Source organism: Triturus cristatus, chromosome 11 (assembly GCF_964204655.1).
Source record: "Triturus cristatus chromosome 11, aTriCri1.1, whole genome shotgun sequence".
Lineage (NCBI taxonomy): Eukaryota > Metazoa > Chordata > Amphibia > Caudata > Salamandridae > Triturus > Triturus cristatus.
Window position 1 is genome coordinate 1,106,766,501 of NC_140594.1, and position 18,265 is coordinate 1,106,784,765.

Consider the following 18,265-nt stretch of genomic DNA (forward strand, 5'->3'; position numbering starts at 1 on the left):
GGCTGTGGAGGTGTTTATGGTGGCTCCTAGATACTGATGTATGTGAGAGGGTTGGAGATGAGATTTGGGATAGTTGATTGTGAATCCCAAGTTGTGTAAGATTTGGATAGTTTGGTGAGTGTGTAGAACACATTTGTTGAATGACTTGGCTTTTATTAGCCAGTCGTCTAGATACGGGAAGACATGCATTTGTTGTCTTCTGAGATGTGCTGCTTCTACTGCCAGACATTTCTTGAATACTCTGGGCGCGGTTGTTACCCCGAATGGAAGGACTGTAAACTGGTAGTGTTGTCCGTCCACCATAAACCTTAGATACTTCCTGTGGGCAGGATGTATGGGAATGTGGAAGTAGGCGTCCTTGAGATCTAGTGTGGCAAGGAAATCGCCTTGTTGCAGAAGTGGGAGCACTTGTTGAAGAGTGATCATATGGAAATGATCTGAGTTCATATACAGGTTTAGGGGTCTGAGGTCGAGTATTGGTCTTAGTGTCTCGTCCTTCTTGGGGATTAGGAAGTAGAGTGAGTATACCCCTGTACCCTGATGTTCTAAGGGAACTGGTTCTATAGCTTGTTTTTGAAGCAATGAGAGAACCTCTTGTTTGAGGAGCGTAAGATGGTCTGGTGTCATGGAACGCTGTTTGGGCGGTATGTGTGGGGGGGTAGTTGTGAGTTCCAGGCAGTAACCATACTGGATAATTTGTCTTACCCACTTGTCTGTTGTGATGGAGTTCCAGACAGGTAGGAACTGTTTTAGTCTTCCCCCGACTGGAGTGGAATGGTCTGGGGGGAGTGGAGGAAAGTCACTGTTTTGTGGCAGGGGAGGTACGAGTGTTATTACCTCAACCTCGCCCCTTGTTGTTGTTTCCTCTGTATCCACCTCTAAAATATCCTCTACTGGGGGATGTTTGTGTAGCGGGTTTGAATGTAGAGGAGGTGTCCGCTCCCATATTTTTGGAGGCTCCTCTATAGAAGGAGCGCCGAAAGGAGCCACGTGGTTGGGGAGACTGTAATGCTCCCATGGACTTAGCAGTCTCGGTGTCCTTCTTCATTTTTTCAAGGGCAGTGTCTACTGCTGGCCCAAAGAGCTGTTCCTGGTTGAATGGCTGACTAAGTATGGTAGTTTGTACCTCTGGCTGCAAGCCTGAAATGCGTAGCCAGGCATGTCGTCGAAGGAGCACACTTGTGTTAATTGATCTAGAGGCGGTGTCTGCGGCGTCAAGCGCACATTTAATTGCCGCATTTGAAATAAGTTTTCCCTCCTGGATAAGGTCATTTGCCTGGGTTTTATATTGCTCTAGCAGATGTTGTAATAGAGTCTCTAATTGGTCGTAGTGGGCCCTGTTATAGCGTGCTAGTAGGGCTTGGATGTTGGCAATACGCCAATGATAAGCGGCTTGTGCTGCTACTCTTTTGCCCGAGGCTTCTAACAGTTTGGATTCTTTGTTGGGGGTGGTGTATCTCCTGTGGTTTGGGAGTTGGCGCGTTTTCTAGCGTTGGAAACGACCAAAGAATCCAAAGGGAGCTGCCCTTTGATGTAACTGGGGTCTTCAGGGGCAGGCCTATATTTCTTTTCTATCCTTGGGTTAAGAACCCTGGCACGGACGCGGTCTTTAAATACCTCGGGCGTGTTTTATGACTCCTTTAATCATAGGCAGAATTTGTACAGACTTTTGAGATTACTCAAAAGTATCTAATGGGAAGTCTTCCTCAGGTGCGTCGGAGTGCATCGTGATGCCATGGTAAAGTGCCGCTCTATTTAATAATTGGCCAAACCCCAGGTGATCATCTGGAGGTGATGGTTTGGAGGGATATGGCTGAGGTTCAGGCATGTCTGGTAAAGGGAATGCCCAATCATCCAGCGGTGCGGTATCTGGATCCGTGAACGGATCATTAGGGTCACCCCCATCCCCTAGGTCATCATCATCATCCTGTGGAGGTGGTGTATGTGATGGAGAGGGTAAAGGCAAGTGTGGTGTAGGCAGAGGGGGTGGGTTAGAAGGCAGTATAGGAGAGGAAGGAGGCATAGGCGATTTTGCAGAGTCCTTCTTGTTTATAGGAACTGGGACAGGTGGTGTGTCCAGTTTCCGTTTTTTACATGACACCGCGGTGACATGTCCAGTCTTTGGATTAATATAAATCTTTCTCTGCCTTGGATCAATGGGATCTGGATGGAAAAGTTCTTGTTCCTCGGGAACAGGTTTTGGCGCCGATTTTTTTCGGTTCCGATCAAGGTTTTGGTTGATCGGTGGAGTTTTTGGCTTTAGGAGGTGTATGAGAGTCCTTAGCCAGTGGTTTCGGTGCCGATGATGGTTTCGGAGCCGAAGTTGTATCCTTAGGCTTGGGAACCTTTGGTGCCGGTTTATCTATTGGCCTTGGTGTTTTCGGGGCCGAAGGCGTCGGAGCCGATTTCGGTGCGGAGTAGTCTTTTGTCTTCGGTGCCGAAAGTGCCGGTTGAACAATGACATGCAGCTTGCTCGGTCCCGAGCTACCGGAAGGCTTATGTTTCTTCGGAGCCGAGCCTGGAGGCGGGGCTTCTGAAGGATGTTTTCGGTCTCGACTGGGGCCAGCAGGCGAAGTCTTGACCAATGCCTTTGGTTTTGGAGGAGTTGGGGCAGGGGCAGTAGTACTCACACGTTGCCCAGGAGTGATGGGGTCGTCTGAGTCGTCTGCTTCGGAGATGATTTGTAGATCCTCGGAATCTTCTTCCGGGACATCCGGGCCCTCATCAAAGATGTCCTCTGGTTCCGGAGCTGGTCTTTGTGCCATGATGTCGCGTCGAGCCCTTCGATCTCGAATGGTCTTTTTGGATCAAAATGATGCGCAGGCTGGACAGCTGGACTCGTCGTGCTCAGGTGATAGGCACAGGTTACAGACTTTGTGGTGGTCACTGTGCGGAAATTTTGCTCCACACTGGGTGCATTTTTTGAAAGGCGTCCTTTCCATGAGCCGTAGGCCTCACGGCGTGGATAGGCCCAGCAGCCCGCGTCGACGTCCGGAATCGAGCCGATGAAATCGATGTCGAGGATGAAGGTGCTTCGATGTTTTGTGGAAGTTTTTCGCTTCTAAAAGCTTTGAATTGAGATTTCCAACCGGAGCGGAAAAGTTGCATCCGAACACAATGGCAGAAAAAAACAATCTAACAATGGAGTTGATGCCCATGCGCACTGTCGTCCAAGGGAGGAGTCACCTATCTCGTGACCAAAGACTTCTTCCGAAGACAACAACAACCTGCAAGCATCCGAGCCCAACACCAGATGGCGATCTACTATCCTAAGTGTGTGATCTGCAGCTCAAATGCCTCGAACATATTTTTTTAAGTTGAAGAATTATCTTTACCCTGAGGTGCTGTGTGAGATCCAGCTGAAATTATCTCTGAAAACAGGATTTCAGTGAGGGAAATTGACATATATTAAGGACGGTGGTAGACATCACACTGTAAAGTGGCTATTTACATTACACATTTCTTTTCTTTTTGCATTGCATAATTACACATATGTACATCCTATTACACATATTAAAAATGTAAGGCACAGGGAGATGAAGTGATTCACCTAGAATGACAAAATGTTGGTCGAGGGCTGATGTTGGGATTAGAACTCAAATCTCCAGGATTGAGGTCTGCAATCTACTACTAAAACACATCCCCTACCCTGGTCACACCTGCAAAGTTTAAATAGTTACTCACCTATAACAACAGTTCTCCAGCATTGGTATCTTTCATAGATTCATGCAAAGATTATCCTTGGTTGATTCTTCCAAGCATGAGATGCTATGAAAGATCAACTGATGGCATGGACCTCGTATACAAGGGTTGCTTGTCAACCAGAGCCGTAGCATTTACTTCAGCTTGTTATAGGATAGAAGATCTGGTGGTCTTCTTTAGGGTGTAACAGGGGTGTACTGGTGGCACAGTGCTTAGTGGCTATTCACGGGTGCTGAATCCGTCAATATCAGGCTAAAATGTATTTAAATGAAATATGCAAATGAGCTTGTTTCAGGTGTGGCGTGGTCCAAGTCATGCCAGTCATGCAGGTGTAAATCACAACTATTAACAAGAGTAAGACAGAGCTACTTCTTACCGAGCCAGCTGCATCCATCTCCTCCTCCTTCATTCTAAACATCTCGGTGTCATCTCTTTCAAATTCCACCTGGCAACGGTTCAGCAGCACCTCGCGGAAGTTCACCGTTTTTGCAGGATTTTCTGCTGCAGGGACAGTCAGCTAGAAACAATAAACACCACACGATCATGAAATGAAGCCTGCTAACAGGCTTGTGGCTTAATAATCTCATCGCTTAATCATACACATTTCTGAAAGAAAGATTGTGGAATGATGCTGATGATTTGCCCTTGAGGTACTACAAGCATCAATGCTATGACCTACCGACCTCAAAGAAATTTACACTCTTAGTTAGTGTCTCTTTGATTAACTTTGGGCGATTTGTGCAGTGGAACAAATGACAGTCACAATCGACTGTATTCAATTTCTGATAATGACAAGCCATTCCAAACCAGTGTCTAGGCAACAGACAGATTTCAGAGAGTGTTACGACTGATCAAAAGAGAGTATGCATGTGTACCCCAAGCAAACAACCCAATGTACTCTATAGATTTCCTGAAATTCACAAAGGGGCTCAGAATCGGCCCCTTTGCAACCGGGAAATAGCCTTTTGGGATGCATCAACCCCAAAGGCATTTGCAAAATAGGTAATCGCAATTTTTGCGATTACCTTCTTAGCAAACGCAGTTCTCAGAATGCGACTTTGCATTAAGGAATCGCAAATTACCATCAACTTCAAGTTGACGGTAATTTACAATTCCTTAGAAAAATACACAAAATTGCATTTTTCTAAGTGCCATGTGGCGCATACACATGCCCTTAGGGCATGTGTGTGCGCCACATGTGCACACATACCATTTTTGGGGGTGCATCAGGCTGGCCTTTTGGCCCCCTAGCACCCTTGAAATTGCAGTCACAATTTTCGATTACCTATTTGGTAATCGCAAATTACGAATGCTGTCCCATTCATTCCCATGGGCCTCAAGGCCCAATGGAATGAATGGTAAGGCATTCCCTAATAGCGAATCACAATTTGTGGTTTGTTATTACGGAATGTGTAGGAATCGCAATTTATTTTGCGATTCCTACATGATTAAGGAATTGCAATTCCTAAATAGCGATTCCTTAAAAATTGCTATTAAGGAATCGCAATTCCTTAGGTTGATGCATGTGCCCCAAAGTTTGGTAATTGGGCAGAACAACTGTGACACCAGCAGTTCAATACTAAGGACTAAGGGGCATATTTAGTAGCCCCTTGCGCCGCTGTAGTGTCACTTTTTCTGACGCTCTGGCGGGGCAAACCTTGAAATCATATCTATGAGGTCACACATAGCCACTTTGCATGGCTTTCCATGGCCTCACAGATATGGAGCAAGGCAAAGCAACGGAAGTTGCTGTGTTGCCTTACTCTGCGCTAGGGAGGTGCTCGATGGGCGTTGCAGTTGGTGTTTCCAATAAACACCCACAGATTTTGACAATTCCCGATAACGAGGAGAAATAACTTTATTTCTCCTCATTTTTATCTCTTTCCATGTTTGCTGCATTCTGCAGCACACATACATAAAAAGAGGCAAAAGCCTCCTAGGGTTGTTTTTGAGCAGGAAGATGCCCCTTCCTGAACTAAAACAATCCATCAGACAACACAGGCACCCTTGCACCATGGTACAAGGATGGCTGCGTTGGCGCTAGGCTGCCGAAAAGGGATCAGCCCCGGGGGAAAGGACAGGAGTGCACCATATTAGATAAATACAGTGAATTCCTGCCCTTTTACTTTGACGTAGGGCAGCTCCACAAGGTGACTTTGAGGCACTGCCTTACACCAAAACCCTGTAAATGAGGACTGTAATCTTTGGGGATAAATTCAGATTAAGCATAGAATGAAATTACAGAAATGAAAGAGAAAGTGTTTCTCAATTCATTTAAATTCAAATGTTGCTGTTAGCAGGATGCTGCATTACCTAATTATACCCATCTTACCCCTTATCAAAGATTGGAATGCAAACAAATCCCCTCATAAAATAGTGGTTCACCAACCTATTCTGGTCAAAACATGGTACGCAAGGTTATCCCCTATCAGAACATAGCATGCAAATGTATCCACCGTCAGGCAGTGCAACTCAAATGAATCCTCCAATCAAAGAGTTACATGCAAGCTTATTATCCCATCAAAATGTAGGAAATAACTGGATAGCCTATCAGAGGGCAACACATGAAATAACGCAGAGTCAGAGTGTGGCCATCAACTCATTTGGAAGGATAACGAATTCCTCTATCAAAGCGCAGTGCGTACATTTATTGTGCGTTAGAGAGCCTCCCATAAACTTCTTCCGCCATCACAGAGCGATAGACTACTTATTGTCAATTAGTAAACACAATGGGACCTCATTCCCCCATCAACCTGCAGCATGTGAATTCATCCTCATCTGAATTTAGCATGTGAGCTTATCTCATTCAGAAAGTGGCACATGAATTTATGCTTGCACAATGGCACGTGAATTATATATCATCCGGTAGCAGACAAATACATGCCCCTTGCAGACAACGGCACATCGAAATACCCCTATTAGAGAGGTGTTTCAACATGTTCATATTGGACAGTAGCACATCAACAAATTCCCAGCACATAAACTTACCCCCATCAGGCAGCGGCACATCTTGGCATACACATCCGATAAATTTGGCTCAGAGACGACCTTCTCAATGATCAAGTCAACGACCCCCTTCAGTTGATCCTCTGATTCGATAGGAAGAGAACAGACCTCCATGATCAGCTGATTGAACGTCTGTAGGGTGAACCTGCTGAGAATATTGTCCATCCTATAGAGGAGATCCTGTCAAGAATTGAATGAAATATTGATAAATGATTTGTTTTCGCATCCCAGCCAATCGTGTCCCATATGGCACCCACCTATGTCCACAAGAGCCAGACAAAAGAAAGCACCTATCATAAGAGTAGTCTTATAACAAAAACAGTGGCTTCATGGCTAAGCATTTGCTTCTAACAATAGCAATGTCAACACTGCTTCAATCTGAGAAATCCACACGCTGAGATCTAAACACCTTTATCTGAGGAATAACTGCACGCTGACCCTAAGTTAGATTTTTCTACTATATGCCTGCTATCACCCATGCCGAAAAGGGCCAAAGTCCCACTCATTCCCTTAATTTGCTCAACTTGTAGCTAGTATTACCCCACTTGCCTTTCTTATTACCACTCATGGCCGAAGTGCATGGCACAAAAAAACTGAGCCAGTGGGCACACATACTCGGAGCTGTAATCAGAAATGATTGGTTGGGAGTGTTTGTCACATGTGCTGGTTCTTGCTTGTAACAAGTGTTGAATGCATTGCAATTGACCGACATAATCACTTCTGCTGGAACCTTTCCTGAAATTGAGTGGTCCAAAAAAATCATTCCATTCTTAGCACCCTAGGACTGTATACAAAGTCAATATTTTAGCATATCACTCCAAGGTATGGATACTTTCCTCAAACCAACATGTCTCTGGTAGACCACCAAGGTCTAGTCTCTCGAAAACAGGACATACAATGTCTTGTCTCTGAAACACATTCTCATAGCAATGATTCAGAGGGTCTGGACAGGTTCTGGCTACAAGAGGGGTTATTACACTCCTGGATGCTGGTAATGCTGTACACAGTCTCCTAGACCAAAACATCCTAAGCACATAGAACACAACACACTACACACCACCTAGGTAAAAAAGGACCACACTTGTGGAGGACTGTGCATAATTTACATGACAAGAATCCGCAGACTTTCCTCCTAGGGGTACAGGTTAGAAGGCCTGTACTCACCTTCTACCAACCATCTGCCCCCAACCACAAGTTACCTTAGACTTTACTGTTATATATCATGCAAACTCATGGTGAACATTTAATATGCTTGCAGGCTTGCAGATGGCCAAGTATACTGGTAGGAGGAAAAAAAGCAGGTTAGAAAAAAGTCAAATGGGGCAGGTCGTCCCAGCTTTCCCAAGGTGTGACGCGACTTTGGCCTCTACAAGCATCCTTTAAAACTATTGTCATCACGAGTTCTTCTTGCAATAGTGGCAGTATTATGGTCTGCAGTACTCAGTTCACAAACTTGCCCTACAACTGCAACTGAATCCGAGGATAGGAGATCTCTCCTCTCTACTGCCTATGGCTCTTGTAGAAATGCAGCTCTCCTTGTTGTGACAAACCGGAGGACAATTCTGCATTTTGAGGTGAGCAGTCACTGTACATAGCTCCTCGAAGTGACGCTGGTATTGATCGCCACGTCACCAAACTTGTCGTTCACCTGAGTGCTGAATCAGAGGAGTAAAACAAAGGCTCCTACTTCCACTAGTTGCTACTCCTGCAAACAGCTCCATTTCGCAGACATCTCCCTGTGTAATTGCGATCCGGTGATGAAGTGCGCAACTGTGGGCAAATACCAGACTGACTATGTTCAATCCTTCTTGATCTTATCTGCTGGTCATGCTTTAGACAGAAGAGAGATGACCCCAAGGGTTAAGCTTTTCTCTGTTCTCTATTTCACATATTTCCTCTTTGCTTTCAATCTCTAAACTTCTTTGGATTAACAAGACTGGTATCTCCTCCTCAACTGGTTGACTTAAGAGTTTCACTTTCCCCTGATTTCTGTATTTTTGGAGGGTGCAAATGTTGAAACATGTATAACTTCAACTTTCTTGTGTAACGGTAAACACTGATCCTGACGTTTGCAAAATTCATATTTGAATCTGGACAAAAAGTTAAGACCCGAATAAGTACTATTTTTGTGTCTCAATTATTGTCAATCCGGGGATGCTGATTGCTATATCCCTTTTCTTATGTGCTACTGATCTGGTCCGTTGCCTTTGCCCTTCTGTGCTTTTGATGGCTGTGGGATGCAGAATCTTCTTCCCCCTTGTTGTCCTGAATCTCCACCACCTCTTCCTCTGCTGTGTGCTCTCCTGCATCTTCTCTGTCTTGTGTCCATACATATACCAACCTCATTCCCTCCAAAAATCAAGTCTTAAAGCTGGGCACAGGCAATCACCATGAATCACTGTCCATTTACCACCTGGAGCTGTGACCGGGGTCTTGGGCTGAGATGGGCCCCTGTAACATCACTTCCCATCCCATTGCTGCTCGTTGGCCAATATCCAGGCTACTCAGTGACACACTCAGCTTTTGTAGAACCTTTGCTATGTTTGGAAGACACTACAGAGATCCGGGATTTCTCTTAGAAATACTCCTTATGGCAGGGTTTTTATTTAAAGTTGCAGAGCCTTGCTACTGTAATCTCAGGAGTAGAAGTGGAACCGATCTTGAAATTTAAAAACGCAAAGAGCAGAGAATGACTTCTTGTGCCCTTGGTTGCACCTTCTTCTCCTAAAAGCAGAGCTGGACATCCTGATGATGTACAGTGCTGCACAAAAATTTGTGATGTTCACTAGGATGAGCTTGGAATAATGCTCCAAACCATGTCCAGACGCTGCTGGGCCTCACTAACCCAGAGAGTCTGTGTAATGTTGATAGCTGCATGCTGCGGACCCTCTGGAAGGACCAAGCGGCTCCCAATCTAACTTGAGTGCTGATGCTGGCTTCTTCTGTGGGTTTCTTGCTCTTGATGGCTGACCTCTGGGCATTGTCTGCCTTGCACTGTTCTACATCTTTACCCAGGTGTAAGAAACTGCCTCTATATATACTGCACCAAAGTGAGGTACAGTGTGTATAGAGTCCGAGGGTCTCCAGAGGTTTGGCAGAGGTTAAAGTTAGATAGAACCTTACTCTCTAAAGTGGTAGCTTGGTTGAGCAGTAAGGAAGTATCAGAGGACAGTGTAGAGCATTTGATGTACACACTCAGCCAGCAAATGGTCTGACACACTCAAGAACTGAACTCTAGGCCAATTGTTTTGTATAAAAAAATATACTGTTGTTTTATTTCTAGAACCAAGCAAGCCTGGTACAGGTCAGCATAAAATACTTTGCAGTAGTAATTGACTTGTTTGAACACAGTTCAGAATTGCAGTATAACTGGTACTGGATTTGATTACAGGTTTAAGAAAGCAGTTTTCAACACACTGCAGGTAAGTACATTCAAGTGAATGGGCTTTTTAAGTAAAATGCAGTTAATTACTTTTCAGATTACTTTTCTAACTACAGGACCGGATCCTAGATTCAGCCCTGGGACATTTCCTGAAAACAGGTGAGTAAATGTGTTTTGGTTAAAGGTATGATTTTTAAGGAATATTATTGTATTTCAAAAGTTGACACTTGGAAACTTTTTCACATAGAATCACCAATGTTATCTTATGGGAGGAAATTCACTTAGCAGGTAAGTTAGGTTATCATTACTTTTTCTTACTCCGTGCTGTATCCTGGAATCAGCACTGGTACATTTCCAGAAAACAGTTGAGAAAATGCGTTTTGGTTAATCGGCTGATTTTTAAGGAATATTTGCAGTTTTCAAAAGTCGACACTTAAAAACTTTTTGAGAGAAAAAGTGTCAATGTTATCCTATGAGGAAAAATGAGTTATCGGTTTCAAGGTAAGTAATAGGTCTTTTGAGTTAGGGTTCAGAGGTTAGACTCAGGGGTCTCCCAGGGTCAGTGATGCACTGTTGTTGCACCTTCAGTGGCAATCGGGCGGCCGGGTGCAGAGTGTTGAGGCCCAATGTTATCCAATGGGGGATAGGGGGACTCCGGTTGGTGGCTGCTGGCAAGCAGGCCACGGGGTTGTGGGAGCAAAGCTCCTAGGGTTAAGCTCAGGGCATGTTGGGGACCAAGTTAGCACCAAAGGGACACCCTCAGCAGCGCTAGGGTAGCTGGGTGCAGGGTGCAGTTTTGAGGTCAGGTGCCCTGTTGAATTCAATGGAGATTCTCCGGGACAAAGAAACGCTGCAGGCTCGGGGACGAAGATCTTCCAGGAGTGACCACCACTTCGAGGGGTAAGTTGGGATGTAGCGGGATAGTTAGGCATCACTGGGTTGGGCACATAAGGTCATGGGGCGTCGGTGGCAGGGGTGCCTTTAGACGACGGATTTTCTTACCCGCTCTGGTCGCGGTAGGGGGAGGGGGGTCTCCTGCACTGAGGCTGCAGGCGTCGTCTGGAGGCTTGAGGCAGGTCAGGGGGCACTGGATCTCGGGTCAGGATCGCCGGGGGACCTCCTCGTGGTGTTTGTTCACTCAAACACAGGCCGGGCTCGGCGGCTGCAGAGTGTGCTGGTTTTGCGGTTTCTGGCTGGCACCAGAAGCTGCAGTTCAAACATGTCCGGTGTTCACGGGAGAAACAGCTTGGAGAGAGAATGCAGGCAGGTCCTCCAGGGTTTTTGAGATTGCTGGCCGCTGGACACGCCGGGGCTTTGCAGGAGCAGGTTCGAGGGGGGACAGGTCTATAGGGCTGGGGCCAAGTCAGTGGGCATCGTCCTGTTGTTAGCTCTGCACGGCTTCTCGTCCTTCTTCTTTTCTTGTGGTTGCTGGATCTGAGGAAGGAAGGTTCAGGGTGCCTCTAAACACTAAATTTAGGGGCGTTACAGGTAGGTAAAGGGTAGGGACCAATGGGTCCCTTCCCTGGGGTGGGTACACTCCCTATTCTGCCACTCTCCAGTGGGAGGGGGCAGGAGCCTGTCCCTGACTGGCTGGGTCCCCCATCCTCAAGATGGCGGGGACTCGAGTTTGTGCTTCACCTCGCCTCCCCCACCTTAGGGGTGTAGTTGGCAGAAGTGTGCACACCTCTCTTCCTCACTTTGTTTTTCCTGCCGGGTCTCCCGCCCAAAGTGGTGGGTAGAACCAGCGGGGACCAGTTGCTGAGTGTAGCAAGTGGTCTTGAGAAGCTCACAAAGGCGGCATGCCTTTGAAGCTTCTCCTTCGTGAACCCTGCCCATCCTGCGGGAGGAGGCTTGGCACCTCATCCCAGGATGTGCATTGTTTCAGGCCCCCGAGAGCAGCAAGCTCTCGACCCAGGGGTCCAGAAACATGTCTGGTGGTGGCAGCCTGCGCAGCCACTAAGTCAGGTCACTGGGAGTTGATCGAGTTTCAGGGGGCATCTCTAAGATGCCCTCTGTTGTGCATTTTACATTACATCCCACACTGGCATCAGTGTGGGTTTAATGTGCTGAGAAGTTTGATACCAAACTTCCCAGTCTTCAGTGCAGCCATTATGGTGCTGTGGAGTTCGTAATGACAACCTCCCAGCACCATATACTCTTAATGGCAGCACTGAACTTACATGGCCCAGGAATGGACTTGGGCATTGTAGGGGTACAGGGCTCATGCACCTGTACCCTCACCACTGGCATAGGGCACCCAGCTAGAGGAGTGACTGATGTATGCCAGGGCAGTGGTTTGTGGGCATGGCACACAAGGATGTGTGCCATGTCGTCTCTTTGTTTTGTTCTGCACCCAGACACTCAGCCTGCAAAGGCAGTGTGTGTGTGTCAGGGTACAGGGCCTCTAAGGGTGGCACAATAAGTGCTGCAGCCCTTAGGGGCCTTCTCTGGTTACAGTGCCCTGGGTACCTATGGTACCATTTACCAGGGGCTGACATGTGGCCAGAGATGCCAATTTGGTTTAGGCATCAATGCAGTTTTAGGGAAGGGTCACAGGCCCTGGGTACCTGATTGTCAGGAGCCCAGGGAACACTCAGTCAAAGTACATCAGCAATTCAGCAAAAAAGTGGGGGCCTACCATGCAAGAAAGAGGGCACTTTCTCACACCGGGGAACCAGCAGCAATGTACTTCTGCAGGTTCTTCTTCTCACCTTGCGGAGATGTTTTGGTATCCGGGATGGGTGGCTTTGAAAACATGGGGCAAGAGGAGTTTTCACGTATACGAATAGAACCTCAAATTCCACATTAATTTCAGTGCAACAAGGATCAGAAAAGAATCCCTGGCATTTGTGGAGTCCAGGATTCATCTCCCCTTTTCAGGTCCCCCTTACTTTTCATATTCATACGAATCCACGTTAGCCTCTAATTCCATCATTTGGACTTAATACTTATTTCTCAGCTGACAACACAGATTTTTGTTTAGATAAATATCTTGTTTCTTCTACAGTATTCGATCTTTCATAGATTCTCGTGCTTGAATCAGAGTACTAAGCAGTATTTCCAAATTACATAAATCTGTAAATATTATAAAAGGACAAAAATAATCGGTTTATACGAAAAAAATTTTAGCAGTGGTTGGAGGGTGTAACGCACATTGAACTTTTTTTTTTTTTTTAATTGCTCAATGGCTCAACTTACATAAAGAGATGGCGAATAATGGCTTGTCCCGCTGCAGCATCATTGTAAACTGTAGAGTCGCAAGAGTAGTGTTGAGTAAAAGTATGAATGTTCTTCCATGTAGCAAATCAGCGACAGAGGAACACCTACAAATAATGCTGCAGGAGTGGCCATAGCCTTTGTGGAATGAGCCCTTATGGTTCCTTGTGGAGGGCGTCCTGCTTTTAGATGACTGTAGACTCTGGTTGCAGAAAGCCATCTTGTTATTGTCGTTTTTGAAAAAGCCTAGCCGCTTATCTGGGGAACGTATGCAAGCAGGAGTTGGTAAGACTCTCTAAAACTGCGAGTTTGATTAATATAGAAAATCAGAGGTGTGTGAGCAACGCACTTGCCTGACTGAGAGGAGAGACACCAGGGCCTGGCCTGCCGTTGCTGATCCCTGAAGTAACAAGCATTTGCAATGCAATCGGTCTTGCCTTTGGGACCTTATAAGTATTTAGCGATGCAGTGGGAGCACTCCAGGGGGTTGTGGACAATAGGGATGTGCACTTTTAGATAGGAAAGTTGAGGAAGGGCAACCCACAGGGGCTGCATGAAGTAAAGCACAAAGAGTTATTGCAAAGTGGTAGAGGTGCATAGAGAGGCTGGAGATGCAAGCAAAACAGAAAGGGCTGAAGGGGGGGTGAGACACACAGAGCAGCGTCAGGACAGGTGGGTGACATGCAGAGGGACTGTAGTGTGCAGAGTGGCACATAGTTTGCCCAGCAGGATGGGAGGATGATGTCACAGAAGGCCTGTAGGGGTGGGAACACATAGGGCATGCAGGGGCATATAAATAGGCTGGAGGGGCAAAGCAGGTTGGTCTGGGGCACATAGAGTGCCAGCAGAGTCAGAGCAGGGTGACTCACAGATTGGCTGCAAAGGCGAGGCTAACCCGCATGCAGAAAGACTGCAGGTCCAGTGCCAAGGCTGCGCCAAGAGGGGCTTCAACGTGATAAAGGGACAGCAGTGGTGTGATAAGTTGTTATGAGTTCACACAAACATTATACATTAACACCCCATATGCCAAAACAACACCATCATATGCTAATATAACCATATAAATGTGTCCACACCTCCCAGATAGTACACCAGCATATATCATCCCATGCCAACACAACTAAAATCTTAAAGTTACATCCATTATATGTCAACAGACCAACATCGAAAGCCATGACACCATCATCATATGTTAACATAAGCATCACAATACATCCACAAACCTCCAATCATTCACCAACATACCCATTGTTGGTCCATAATGTACTCCAGAAGTCCCATCATCATGCACTTATAGGCACACCATTATATATATAAACATAACCAAAATCCCACTCCAACACACCCACAACCATACCTGTAAAAGAAACCAAACACAGGGCATTTCATGTTTTAATATGTTTAGTTATAATTAAGGCTCCCTGTTTTCCGTTTTTACCGATTTTTACAGATAAATACAGACAGAAAAACGTTTCTTGTCTGTATTTATTTTTATATGTGGATAAAAATGGAAATTGGGTGCTTTTTGAGTGATTCTAAATACACTTAGCCATGACTGCCAGGCCAATAACTGTGTGGATTGAGAGGTAAGGGGGTTAAAAAGAAAGGAATTTGAGTAAAGAGGCTTAAACAGCAGTAGATATGCACAAAGCTGATACCGAAATGTGCTTATTTTCATATAAGTGCATTGATTTATCTTCCGCAGGTGTTCATATCACTGAAACCTGGCAGGCATTCAAGCGTGACTGCATATTTATTGGTTAAATAAATGTGGAAATATACCAGTTTCAGCTTTATTTTTTTCACAAACCCCATAATAAATATGGATAAATACAGATAAAGTTGTCAAAACATAAATATGGATAAATACAGACGGAAATGTCAAAAAAATAAATACCATAAAACCGTGAGCCCTAGTTATAATATGTGAATCACACAATCAACAAGGAGGTAACCTCAGCAACTGCAAAAAAGTACGCGTTTTTTAACCCTGGGCGTAGTTTGCGTAGTAGCGCTACACGTGGCTACGCGAAGTGCACTTCGCACTACGCGAGCTACGCGATCTGCATAGTGCACTAGGCAAAATTCTGTTCGCACTGATTGCATAGTGCCGGATGCATGTCCACACTGTGCAATCATTGCAAACCGCATCTTACACAGTGCAAGCGGTCGTTTTCTGCCGCTCGAGTAGATTTGTACTCGAGCGGCAGCTTTCTCAACGCAGACTGGTAGTTTCTCATCGCGAACGGTCGCGAGCATACGCGACCACTCGCAATGAGAAACCTGACCTCCCCGCGTCGAGAATATCGCCGGGAGGTTTATTTTCCACGCTCGCGATCGGCAACTTGATGTTGCTGATCGCGAACGAGTAAAAAGTCTTGCCAGGATGTTATTTTGCTCGCTCGCGGTCGCCAACTTGACGTTGAGGACCGCGAGCAAGCAAAAAATGGCCGCTACCCTACGCATTTTTGCACTGTGCTACGTGCAATTCGCGTAGCGCCTAGTTGCGCAAACTATGCGAGCATAGCATAGTCCTACGCCCAGGGTTACTTTTAAGCAAAGGTGAGATGAACAATTTGAATTTTAAAAACGGGCTCTTTCTATGAATGACATGATTTCAATAAACTAAGAGTGCAAATAGATGATTTTCAACAGCTTCAGGAAAACATAATTGATGCACAGGCTGTTCCGCTGGAAATCCTTCTTTGGGTGAAGCACACTGGTTTAACGTTGCACCTTTATGTAGCAGTTTATGTGGAATTCAACTCATAAAATTCGATCCTCCATTACATTTTTAATGACCCTTCGGTATGTCGATCAGTATTCTAAAAATGGCAAACTATCATGAAGTGATGCTTGTGATAATTACGGAGAGGTGAATCGTAAATATATGCCAGTAAGAAGGCCTCCCCCCGTTAATGCCTCTCATCTTGCCGCTAATACTCACTGCAGACAGCGCAGGGAATCAGTGCACGATAATGTCAAGTGTGCGTGTCCCGTGATATTGCGAGTTACGGTTTAACCATACAGACTATTTAGGCTGTCTCATGGTCAGTTCCAGGCTTTGTTGCCCCCGCCCTGCCCATTGGGGGACCCTTCACCTCGGGTGAGATCTAGTGGGAAGTTCACATCGTCGCTGGAAAATAAAAATGGGAAAATAACATTAGCTGGTGGGTAAAGCTAAAGACCATGTACACACTTGTGTGCATGGAACAGTACTACGGTGGAACGTACCTATCTTTCTTCACTTCGGTGCAGCCCCCGAGTGAGCTAATCCCACAGTTTGGAGGATTTGAGTAATGTGGCAGCGCGCGTTGCGGCTGAATGTGTTACACTGTAAACACGCTGCCCCTTTAAACACTTGACCCGTCAGCAGAACATTGAAGCAACCAAGACATTGCAAAATTTCAGTTGTAATTTTGAAATAAACAGGCAGCATTTGAAGACCCCAAGAGGGATGGGGAGAGGCAGACTTTCCTTGGAGCAGTAAGTACTTACAGAGCGTGGAACGCAGGCAGCCTACCCCAGTGGGTGCAGAGTTTTTCCATGCTCGTGCAAGCAGCGACTTGTGGCCTTACGGCTAGAACTGCGCTTTGGAGCTGAGGAAACAATTCGATCCTTGGTGTTGTCTCAACATCCGGTGATTCTGGGCAAAATACTTCATCTCCCCGTGCCTACCAAAATCGAATGTGTCCTTGCGTAACGTAACTGTGTCTCATGTAAAGCGCTCCAATGTAAGATAACTGGTACTCATGTAAAGCACATTATTAAACGTCACCCATGAGTAAACGCACAGCCCACACGCAAACAATGGTAAAAAGAAGGTGCCAACAGTCATTATAAAACCCACCGTGTTCTGCCGCCAGTAAATGATCCAGTCCCAGGGGGCGGGGCCAAAAGTGGACAGGGTGGCAACCATGAGGGACTACAAATCCTCCGGTACAATCATTACACTCTGTTCAGCATATTCAATGACACCAAAAGATGCACACCAATGAAAAGTATGGGCGGAGCAAAGACACAACTTCTGGAACCGTATTGATTCCAAGAAGCCCTTGCATGGCGAGAACAACGCATGCGCGCTGCTAATGCCAGGCGAGACCTAAAAATCAGAGCCCCACGGCCTTGCCGGGACTGACGCTGGGCGGGGGACGTGCAGGCGTTCGCGACCCCACTCCAGAGTGGTGATCGGTGGTGCACTGCACCCCCTCCAGCCCCGCAGAACTGAAGCTGCATAACGACAGAGGCGGGTGAGCGGTGGATGGGGCCCGCCGGAAGAGGTGAGGCTAGGGCCTTGTGTGGCCTGACTGGCGCTGATCCCTCCCTCCCGCACGAGGGCCGACACTGAGAAGACACACGGGGGGGGGTCATACCGGATTCATAGCGTTATACCACGATTGTCCTTTTTAAGAAAAAAGATAAGCCCAAGCTAAACCCCTCATCTTTGCGACCTATTTCTTTGATAAACACTGTTAGTAAAATATATTTAAAAATTCTATCCTCTAGACTCGCGGAGGTTATTACCCCCTAGTCTCTCTACACCAGCATGGGTTTATCCCGGGCAGGGACACGGCCGACCATGTTCGGCGGGTCATTGCCCTACTGGACTGGGCTCAGGTTACTGGTTCCCCCCTCGGAGTGATCCTGTTGGACGCCGAGAAGGCGTTCGACAGGGTCTCCTGGGGGTTTTTATGGGCAGTGCTCCGCTGGAAGGGCTTCAGCACTGAATTTATTCATGCCGTTAAGGCATTGTATATCTCCCCAGCCGCAACACTGCGTATCTCTGGTCAGGAGTCAGGGCCCTTTAACATCAGCAGGGGCACCAGGCAAGGGTGTCCCTGCTCGCCCCTGCTCTTTGCTCTGTACATCGATCCCTTTCTCAGTAAAATCAAAGTGAACCTGGATATCTTGCCGATTAGGATCGATGCCACAGAGTATAAGACGCTGGCCTATGCGGAT

At 46.4% G+C, this 18,265-nt stretch overlaps 1 protein-coding gene across 6 annotated transcripts in view; it reads right to left on the reverse strand.

Moving 5' to 3' along the window:
- LOC146786089 (eukaryotic translation initiation factor 4 gamma 1-like) overlaps positions 1-18,265 on the reverse strand; it is a 582,378-nt gene that overhangs the window by 259,496 nt on the left and 304,617 nt on the right. For all 6 annotated transcript variants that reach the window (XM_085635562.1, XM_085635561.1, XM_085635558.1 and 3 more), the window contains 2 exons: positions 6,691-6,888; positions 4,079-4,219 (listed from right to left, as the gene is read on the reverse strand). In XM_085635562.1, the coding sequence (XP_085491688.1) occupies positions 4,079-4,219; positions 6,691-6,888 (339 nt within the window). The remainder of the gene's footprint in view (positions 1-4,078; positions 4,220-6,690; positions 6,889-18,265) is intronic.